The 10,531-nt window shown below is 36.1% G+C and overlaps 1 protein-coding gene across 1 annotated transcript in view; it reads right to left on the bottom strand.

The window, feature by feature from the left end:
* LOC103193900 (C-type lectin domain family 6 member A-like) overlaps positions 1-6,766 on the bottom strand; it is a 27,089-nt gene extending 20,323 nt beyond the window's left edge. The window contains 3 exon segments of the mRNA XM_007937207.1: positions 4,424-4,525; positions 6,104-6,196; positions 6,736-6,766. Coding sequence (XP_007935398.1) covers positions 4,424-4,525; positions 6,104-6,196; positions 6,736-6,766 — 226 coding nt within the window.
* Between the last annotated feature and the right edge of the window lie 3,765 nt (positions 6,767-10,531).

Consider the following 10,531-nt stretch of genomic DNA (forward strand, 5'->3'; position numbering starts at 1 on the left):
ATGTTGTTCCATGTAGATCTGTTTAATTCATTTTTTTATGTAGTCACATTTTCCTAATTCTCTCTTTTATAATATTATAGAATGAACAAAATAGATATACGAGATCTATTTTAGAAATATATAAATAACTACTTTTAGAAATACATCTTGGCTATGCATTGTGTTCTTTATTCATAACTGCTTTTCATAATATTCAAAAAATGCATATTAGCATGTTTATTGGAATTTTAAAAGTCTAATTTTGCTGACTGTTTTGATGGTGGAGAGTAACTTTTGCTAATTAGGTTGTATGGCAAGTTTTTCTCATAATTTGAGTGTGCTAAATCTATAGCTCCATGGTTGAGAAAAATATTGAAAGCTGTGCTCAAATGAAAGCACTTGTGATGAGAAGGTAAAATGGTGGAAAACAGTTGGGTTTCACCTCAAGAAGTTAAACATAGAAAAAAAGTGAAATTAAATACAGAAATACCATATGTCCCAGAAATACCACTCTTAGGGATATTTATTTCCAAAAGAATTGAAAGCAAGGACTCGAATAGATAGTTATATATCAATGGTCATTGCAGCACTATTCACAATAGTCAAAAATCAAAGTGTCCATCAATAGATGAATGGGTAAACAAAATGTGGTATCTTATTCAGTCATAAAGAAATAAACATCTGATACATGCTGTGACATGGATGAACCCTGAAAACATTATGCTGAATGAAATATCTGACACAAAAGGACAAATATCATATTATCTCACATATAAAATACCTAGAATAGACAAATGCATAGAGTATAGAGACAAAAATTTATTAGTGGTTACCATGGCAAGTGAGAAGAGAGAATGGGAGTTATTTCCTAAAGGACATTGGATTTCTGTTGAGGTGATGAACAACTTTTGGAATTGAATGAAAAACGTTTGGAATCGCACACTATCATGAATGTAATTAATGTTACAAAATGTACACTTAAAAATGGCTGAAAAGGCAAATGTTTTGTTATATATATTTTACTACAATAAAATGTTTTAAAGCATTTGTCAAAATAATGCAATGACATTAATAATATCTTATGAATGGGCAATCTACTTCCATAAAGATACTGCTTCGGAAACCCAAGGAGGGGTTGCTATGAGTCGGAACTGAATCAAAGGCAGTGAGTTCGTTTTCTTTGGAGTATTTTCCTAATCTCTTCTGAGAATAATGGATGAAACATGGTGCTTTGTGGATGTAAAAGTAACAGATGTAATTAACAGGAATTTAATTAGCCATAGTATCTTTCTTGGTGTACTTCCCAGAGATTGAGAAAGCAGATGACTATTGACTAAGAAAAACAAACCTTTTGCAAATTATCCTATTTCTTATTCTTTATTTTCAACATTGAAGAATAATCTAATCAAATTCTCACCACTACAAATATATCGCCATATGATTTTTGGCAAACAACTCTGAAAGACTTCAAAAAATGGGATGACGTTCTAATAAAGCTCCTCCCATTCTCAGCTACATATTTAAATAAAGATTTCTTAGTTTATGTCTATAAATTAAAAAATAGGAAGATGATTGATGCTGAACTCTATCTCATTCTAGTAACAATATTATTCAATAATGAATACATTTAATTGCATTTTTAAAACAGTATCATTCATTCCATTAAAAGATTGCTTCCCACTAGAGTTTTAGTGATAATAATACATTAAATTTTATAATAAATTTGTGACTTTTTAAATAACTGGGTCCTGATAATAATTTTAATGATAAGTCAATCCAGAAAAATGTTACAGCACTTAAAGCCTAATGATCCAGAAGAAATAAGGCAATCTACTTCTGCAGAAATACTGCCTCAGAAACCCGAGGAGGGGTTGCTATGAATCTGAACTGACTCCATGGCAGTGAGTTTTGAGTTTTATACATATTTTGGAAGAAGAGGAAACAGTGAGTAAGTATTAGTTCACAGGGAAAAAGAATGGCATGAAACATCATTAAATAATACATGATATTTAGGTTTTTTTATGTTTTTTTTTTTTAATGAATGATGGTGAGTAACACATTGTAATAGTATTTAGATAGTAGTACACACTACTGTTGAGTCAGATCCGACTCACAGCGACCCCTCATTGGGTTTCTGAGGCAGTATCACTATGGAAGTAGATTGCCCAACCTTCCTTCCGATGAGTGGCTGGTGGGTTTGAACCACCAGCCTTCTGGTTAGCAGTCAAATGCCTTAGGCACTAGTAGATCAATTTACAACAGAGACACATAATAGCTTTATTTTTAAAATGTCAATGTTTGCACTGATCCAGGAATAAAGACTTTGCTTCTATAACATGATGAAAAAAATCAAATATCAATTAAAATTATGTAAAGGGTAAATAATTTTTCAAAATCTCTTTTGGGGTTTGACAAGCAAAACTACTTGAACACATGGTATATGTAGTGTGAAGGAATGCTGACTCTATCCATGCATCTGAACTTCTCAACACTCTCTAAGACTGAGTAAGAAAAAAATCAGAGAAGATAAACTCATAGATTTCAATTACTTTTTAATTTTAATCAAAATGGAAATTTTGTGTTTGGACTTTTCTCCTTTTTATTGTAAGAATTTGAAAGGATATTGTTAAAATTTGAGCACTTTTTTTTCTGACATGGCATTATAGAAAATATTTTATCATGTAAGTTTATATGTAATTTGAATTAGATATATTGAACAGCCTGGTTGGCATAATTTTAGGTTGGATATATTTAGGTTGACTCTTTTTGGGTTGGATATTTTAGGAAGTGAATTTTCAGTCTCATGCCATATGGATTTAGAGTTAATTTAATTGATACCCGTCTCTGTCCCATTTCAGAACTTTCTGAAGGCAAAGGCTGAAATGTCCATCTCTACTTCCAGGAAGATATATATTTTTAAAAAGCTAGTTATTAAAGTAGGATCTCTGGTAGCATAGTGCCTAAGGCACTTGACTGCTAACCAGAAGGCTGGCGGTTCAAACCAACCAGCCACTCCTCGGAAGGAAGGTTGGGCAATCCTACTTCCGTAGTGATACTGCCTCGGAAACGCAAGGAGGGGTCGCTATGAGTCGGGCCAACTCGACGGCACATAACAACAACAACAACTGTTATTAAAGTAGAGAGTGAGTGAAAAAGGGGAAGACCTCAACAAGATAGACTGATGCAGTGGCTTAAGCATAGCAAAGATTATGAGAATAGTGCAGGGCCTGCAGTGTTTTGTTCTGTTGTACATAGGGTCGCTATGAGATGGAGCCAAGACAGCACCTAACAACATTGGGGAAATGTCTCCAAAAGGTGGGAGGAAAACTATCAGAGTGAAATCATGTTTTCCTGCCTAGAAGGGGCAGCTCCACATTAATTGAACAAATAATTCCAATGTGATTTAAAAAAAAAAAAAAAGTCAGGACAGAGAAAAACATTCTTCTCCACCATATTCATGCACCATAGTCTTGCCTAATATAAAAATCAAAAAGAACTGTCTAACAGTTCATAGAAATACATAAAAGCTTCTACTCTCTCTTCACTTCTCAGTGGTTTCTCAGTATGAACAAAAAACCAAAAACCAAATTCACTGCTATCGAGTTGATTCTGACCCACAGAGACCCCCTCCCCCTGCCATGAGTTTCCAAGGTTGCAAATCTTCATGGAAGCAGACTGCCTTATCTGTCTTCCACAGAGCAGCTAGTAGGTCTGAACTCCCAGTTTTCTGGTTAGCAAACAAATGCCTTAAATAATGCACCACCTAGAGCTCCCTCTGTAGAAAAGAGGAGTAAATTATTTAGTTCTTGAGATAGCATGAGTCTGACATCTATTCAGATTACCGGTTTGTTTTTTTTTTTTTTAAGAGGATTAAGGTAATAAGGGCCACTAGATAAGTGTTTTGACTCTGGCTTTTTTTTACCAGACAGAGTGTGAGCAAGACTATCATCCTGAATTCAATTCTCTACATATGCCATTCTCAGAACTGCATTTTGTAGTGAGAGTTGCTTCATCCTGAACCATGATCCAAGATGCAATAATAAAGTTGATACTTGAAATGGAGATGGGTGTTATTAATTGAAAACCATAGCATAGGTTTTAAACATAAAAATAAGACTTTATGCTTTTTATACGTGGTGAGGATAATATGAAAAAGATAATTGTTCTGAATAATTTCCAGAGTTGGCTTGGACAAGTGTGTGTGTGTGTGTGTGTGTGTGTGTGTTGGTGCTATTTATTGTAATCAAGAAGTCTGAAGGAGAAATTGTTTGGGGAACAATGTACAGCCTGGTTTAAAGCTATCTAAAAGACATCCAAGCAGAAGTTTTACTCAAAAAGAAGAAGAAAAAGAAAAGAAACAACATAGAATAAACCAATCTCAAATTCAATCTCATCTCTCTCTCTGAGAAAAGAGAAAGTCTACTTAAATATTCCAACACTTTACCTGTCTTCCTTGTCCCTTCACTGAAGCAGGTTAGACTTGAATAATAAATGTGTAGATCTGACAGCTTTTTGTCATTTTTGCCATGCATAAAATTATAAGTCACTGTGAAGGAAGAAGAAGAATCAGTATCCATTCTTTTAACTATAGAACCTTATGATCTATAGCTTTGCTCCAAGGTCACTTACCTTCAAAACCCTTCACTCTCTTTCTCTCTCTATGCTAGGTCAATAAAGACTGTGCCGAATTATTGCTTGCTTGTATTCACTTATCTTATTTGTTTGTTTATATGTTTATATGCCTACACATTTATTTTTTGCTCTTTCCCACTAGAACTTAAGCTCTATCTTCTAAGGAGGTCATTAGTGGTTGAATTCTCACCTTCGTGAGAAGAGACTTCAGTTTGATTCCCAGACAGACACACCTCCTCTGCAGCCACTACCCATCTGCCAGCTCAGTAGCAGTGATCCACAACATTCTAAGAGAAAGACTCTATTTTCTGCATCGATTAATCACAAAGACCTAGAGCAGTGACTGTTAATACATACATGTTTATTGACTCTCTAGCTATCTGACACTTTTTCATTTTTAATAACCTTGAAGCAAGCTCACAGGTTAGTTTGTATTTTCTGAAGATTTCTGACTGCTGATAGCTACAGATACACATATGGGGAAAATAACAACCAAAAGGAAGCTTTAAATATTCAGAGATATCTTAAATGTCTCATAATAAAAATTATCTTTTTTTGTTCATGAGTATCTATCTACATTGAGCAAGACCTGTTCTCTTTCAGGTCTTAACTTGATTGTTCACTCATTTCTTTCTTGTCCTTCTGTTGAACCTCAAAACTACCAACATTTTCTATCTTTCTCTTAGTCTATGCTTTGAAGCCCTGAATATCTGCTTTCCTGGGTTAATAACTATCCTTAAACTCCCTCTCACTTGCTTATGACCATTATTAAATGTATGACGTACTTCAACATTGGTGATAATTATTTGTGTTTTGCTAAACACTGAAATGTATTTATATCTCATAGGGAAGTGTTGACATGGCCTCATTTGATATAGGAAGTCACTTTCATTCCCTTCTAGATTATTAAATAATTATTTTTAATCATTTTACAGTGATTAGAAAATCAAATTGCAGACTCGAGAACAGAAACTTCTCACAAAATAAATTTGAGATATTGGGAAGCAAAAGAAAGAAGGAAAGAATATTTTGTTTCCTTACATCCCTATTATTTCATTTGAATACTTTTTCTACTCAAACTGGAAAAGACACCCACCTGGAGATCAAAGACTATAATCTACAGTATTACAATTATAGAATCATTTATTGTTGCACTCTCAATAGAAGACTTTTGTGACCAGAGAACACATCATCACTAGTGAACCCAGTACTGGAAGATGGTGTCTTGAGGATGGCTACCATTATCACATAATTATATGTGAGGTTATGATCATAATTGAGAAAAACCACTAACATCAGGTAAAGTAAACATAAAAGCAGATTCAAACAACAAAAGATGGAGGAAAAAGAGGAAGGAGAAGAAATTAAGAAAGCATAGCATTCCCAGCTGACATGTTATGGGATAAGGGAGAACATATACTTTCAGAGGAATGTCATAGCACATGATAGGGAAAAGGACTCAAGGGAAATGGCATCTCAGTGAAAGACTTACCCACACAACTCATAATGAAGCAGGCACTGAGAAGTGTGATGGAAACTGCAGCAACAGACCAGAATCTCACTTGGGAACACCAGACTCCTCGCTCTGTCAGATCAGCAAAACAAACACAATTATCAGAGGCCAGGAAGCCAGAGTCCCCAAGAAGCTTAGACCAACAAAGAAGTCAGGCAAAAAAAAAAAAAAAAACCACCTTGAATAATATTAAAAAACTTAAAGAAAAAGTGAACTTAAAAATTACCTCAGAATAAATGACTAGGAAATTGTCCTGAAGTCCAAAACAACTCTGGGAAAAACTCATCCTCAACCAACTGTAATTTCCATTTCCTTATTCTTCTTTCTTGAATATTACATCTATCCATTGATACTGTCTTTCTCAAAATATCACTTTTGTCTCCTACTTCTCATATCTCTGTATTAATAGCTTGTTTCTAATTCTTTTAAGAACTAATTTCAATCTCAATTTGACATCATTATTTCTTTTAATTCTCCTTGACTGTATGATATTGGTCCAATCTCTATTCCTTTATTCTGTCCATTGCCTACCTCTTCTCTCCAGATCATTCTTATTATCTCATCAGGCAGTCCTACTTTCCTTTCTGGAAAGGTAGGAAAGGAGTGCTTACCTCTACCCTGAAGGTGCCTTTCTTGTACCATTTTGTAGGCTCTCTGTGTTCCAAAGGATCGGGAGCCTCTTTGTTCTCTCACTCCCTGAAGGTGTTACACAGAAATACGACTTTCAAAGAGGGCAGAGCACAGAGACAAACTGCTACACACTCTGATGAGGCTAAGAGACTTCCAGTACAACCAAAAGAAGAAGTGGTTTGGACTAAAGTTTCCAGTGATTTCAAGACACCAGGAAAGCCAAAACCAGAAATTGAGAAAAATGAACTATTAATGAAAACTGATTTTTTTCAAACAACAAAAAGTGGAGGAAAGAGAAAAAACAGAGGAGGAGACGAAATTAAGAAATCATAGAGTATTCAGATCAAAAGAACATTGAAATCATTTCTTCAGTTCCTAATATAAGATTTCTGATTCCAATTCATTCTGGCTTGCAAAATGGAAAATTTTATATGCTTTAAAAGAAATGTATTTGTAGACTTTAATAAATTAAGTGCTCCCTAACCAAATTTTCATTGGATTTTCTGAAAGGCTTAATCCAATATTTAACAGTATCCTAGCAAGTGAGCAGAAGTCTGATTGAATGAGCATGGCTTAGCTACTAATTAACACAGAAACCCACAAACATTGAGAACGTGATTTCATAAAGGAAAACTCTAGAATCTATTTGCAAAAATGATTGCATCAAGGCCTATGTTGGTTGGAAGCTAGTAATATTTCATAATCTTCTTGATTATGCAAAAGGGATCCAGAACTGGTGAAGTATCAGAGGCAGGTTTCCTGACTTCTATGTTTGGGGACCATTCCTAACGTTGTTGTTGCTGTTATGTGCCATCGAGTCAGACCCGACTCATAGCGACCCCTCCTTGGGTTTCCAAGGCGGTATCACTACGGAAGTAGATTGCCCCATCTTCCTTCCGAGTAGTGGCTGGTGGGTTTGAACTGCCAACCTTCTGGTTAGCAGTCAAGTGTCTTAGGTACTACGCTACCAGAGCTACTATTCCTAACATACAATCTCTAAAATGTAAGCCTTTGTCTCTTATAACATCACAAACATCACCACATTCTCAAGTGAGTAGTCTTGAATACAGGTAGTCCCCAACTTACCATGGAGTTCCATTCTAATTACTGCTCCATTTTAAGTAGGTCCCAACCTAAGTCAAAATCTCTTATTTTGTTTTTCAATCTTGTTTATTATTGCCTTTAATTATCAGTATCTTTATGAATCCAATCTTTATTTGTCTTTGGGGCTTGGAAACATTACATCTAAGATGATAGCATCAGCAAATCACATCCTGCAATATTGATATGTACTACATATTACTAATGATAACATGTACAAAAAACAACGAATAGATGGTCATTGGTCATAAGTGTGGTTCTTCATCACTTGAATATATGGCCTACCTGCACAAGAAAATCTACTCTGGATATATGAATATTTAAGGGTTCTAAAGTAGAAAAATAGTTAATTATGAAATAAGCAAAAAACAACTTACAAACTTACTGCTGTTGATTCAATTCAATTCATAGCAACTTCTGCTTCTGTTTCTGAGGCAGTGTCTCTGCAGAAGTAGATTTCCCCAATCTTCCTTCCTATGAGTGGCTGGTGGATTTGAACGGCCAGCCTTCTGGTTAGGAGTCAAATGCCTTAGGCACTAGGCCACCAGAGCTCCTAATGGTGAAACAGACATTAAGAAACAGGATATAAGAAAAAAAAAAAAAAAAAAAAAAAACCTCCCTTCAGGGTTGATTTGAGATCGAATCAATCATGGGGATAAAGGTGAAAAAGTGATTACAAGACCTAACCTTCTGTTTCTAGGTTTCCTCAGAGATGGAAGACACAAATCCAAGGATTCAATCTCTTGATGGTCCAAAAGAACATTTTCCTAAGTTGTACACATGGTGGAGCAATTTAAAGGCTTCTTTGTTTCCTTGCCCATTTCCAATTTATGCTTCCCTAATAATTTTCTGGGAGCTCTGGTGACATAGTGCCTAAGGCATTTGATTCCTAACCAGAAGGCTGACAGTTCAAACCCACCAGCCACTCCTCAAAAAGAAGATTGGGCAGTCTACTTCTGTAGAGATACTGCCTGGGAAACCCAAGGAGGGGTAGCTATGAGTCGGATCCTACTCGAAGGCAGGTCTGACCATTAGCAACCTGTGCTCCATTCTCATTGCTCCTTTCCATTCTTCTATCCTGTATAAGTCCCTATGTTACCATGGCATATCTTTGAATAAAGAGTGCTGAGATGGTAAGAGAAAAAACAAAAATGAGAAATACATCAAAAATAAGTTATAAAACAAATGGATAAAGAGAATGACAAATCAGAATAAAACCAAAATTGTATATAGGCTCAGATTACACATGCAGACAAATGTAGATATTTGAGTCTGACCAGAGAGTAATGCAAAAATTAGCAAGGGACACCCAAATCATGATTTAAAAATAAAGAGAGAGAAAGAAGAGCCGGGAGCAGAGCATGTTGTTTGGACCCGGGTTCCTGTGCAGAGAACCTCCTAGATCCAGGGGAAGATTGATGCCAAGATACATGGAGATCTCTAAGGAATGCCAGACCCACAGATGTTGAAAGGAGACAAGGACCTTTCCCCAGAGCCTAGAGAGTGAGAAAGCCTCCCTTTTGAGCTGGTACCCAGAACTTAAGAGTTCTATCCTTCAAAACTGTAAGAGAATAAACATCTTTTTGTTAAAAAAAAAAAAAAAAATTAGCAAGGGAGAAAATAATAACCAGTAGAGATTGAAAATATAAAGCAGATGCTGTTGGACATTATCAAAGTGAATTTCTCTTCTGGTTTGGCACAAGACATGAGAGAGGAGGCAACAAAATGAACCATCTCAAACCCCTTTCCAAGAAAACATCATAAGATTGCTCTTAGGAAAATTAGTGTCCACAATTAGACCAAGTAGATTAATTTTTATTATCTTGTTTGGCAATTTAGATGTTGTTGTTGTTGTTATTGTTGTTAGGTGCTGTCGAGTCGTTTCCGACTCATAGCAACCCCATGCACTGCAGAATGAAACACCACCCAATCCCGCACCAGCTCCATGATCCTTGCTATACTTGAGCCCATCGTCACAGCCACCGTGTCAGTCCATCTCATCAAAGGCCTTCCCCTCTTTCATCGACCCTCCACCTTACCAAGCATGACATCTTTCTCCAGGGAATGGTCCCCTCTGACAACATTACCAAAGTAGGTGAGATGAAGTCTTTTAGGTGAGATGAAGTCTGGCCATTCTTGCTTCCAAGGAGCATTTCAACTGCACTTCCTCCAGGACAGATCTGTTAGTTCATTCAAAATTCCTTGCCAGCACCACAATTCAAACACATCAACTCTTCTTTGGTCTTCCTTATTCATTGTCCAGTTCTCACACACATACCAGGCCATTGGAAATATCATGGCCTGTGTCAGGCACACTTTAGTTCTCAAGGAGACATCCTTGCTCTTCAGCACTTGAAAGAGTTCCTTCGCAGCCGACCTGCCCAGTGCTACATGTCATCTAATGTCCTCACTGCTGCTTCCATTGGCGTCTATTGTAGAACCAAGCAATGTGAATTCTTTGACAACCTCAATCTTTTCTCCATTTATCGTGATGCTGCTTATTGGTCCACTTGTGAGGATTTTTGTTTTCTTTATACTGAGATGTAATCCATAATGCAGACTGTGTTCTTAATTTTCATCAGTAAGTGCCTCAAGTCATCCTCACTTTCAGCAAGCAAAGTTGTATCATCAGCGTATCTCAGGTTGTTAATGATTCTTCCTCCAATCCTGATGCCA

The sequence above is a fragment of the Orycteropus afer genome, unplaced genomic scaffold (genome assembly GCF_000298275.1).
Source record: "Orycteropus afer afer isolate SDZICR_OR568_19922 unplaced genomic scaffold, OryAfe1.0 scaffold00040, whole genome shotgun sequence".
In the NCBI taxonomy this organism is placed as follows: domain Eukaryota; kingdom Metazoa; phylum Chordata; class Mammalia; order Tubulidentata; family Orycteropodidae; genus Orycteropus; species Orycteropus afer.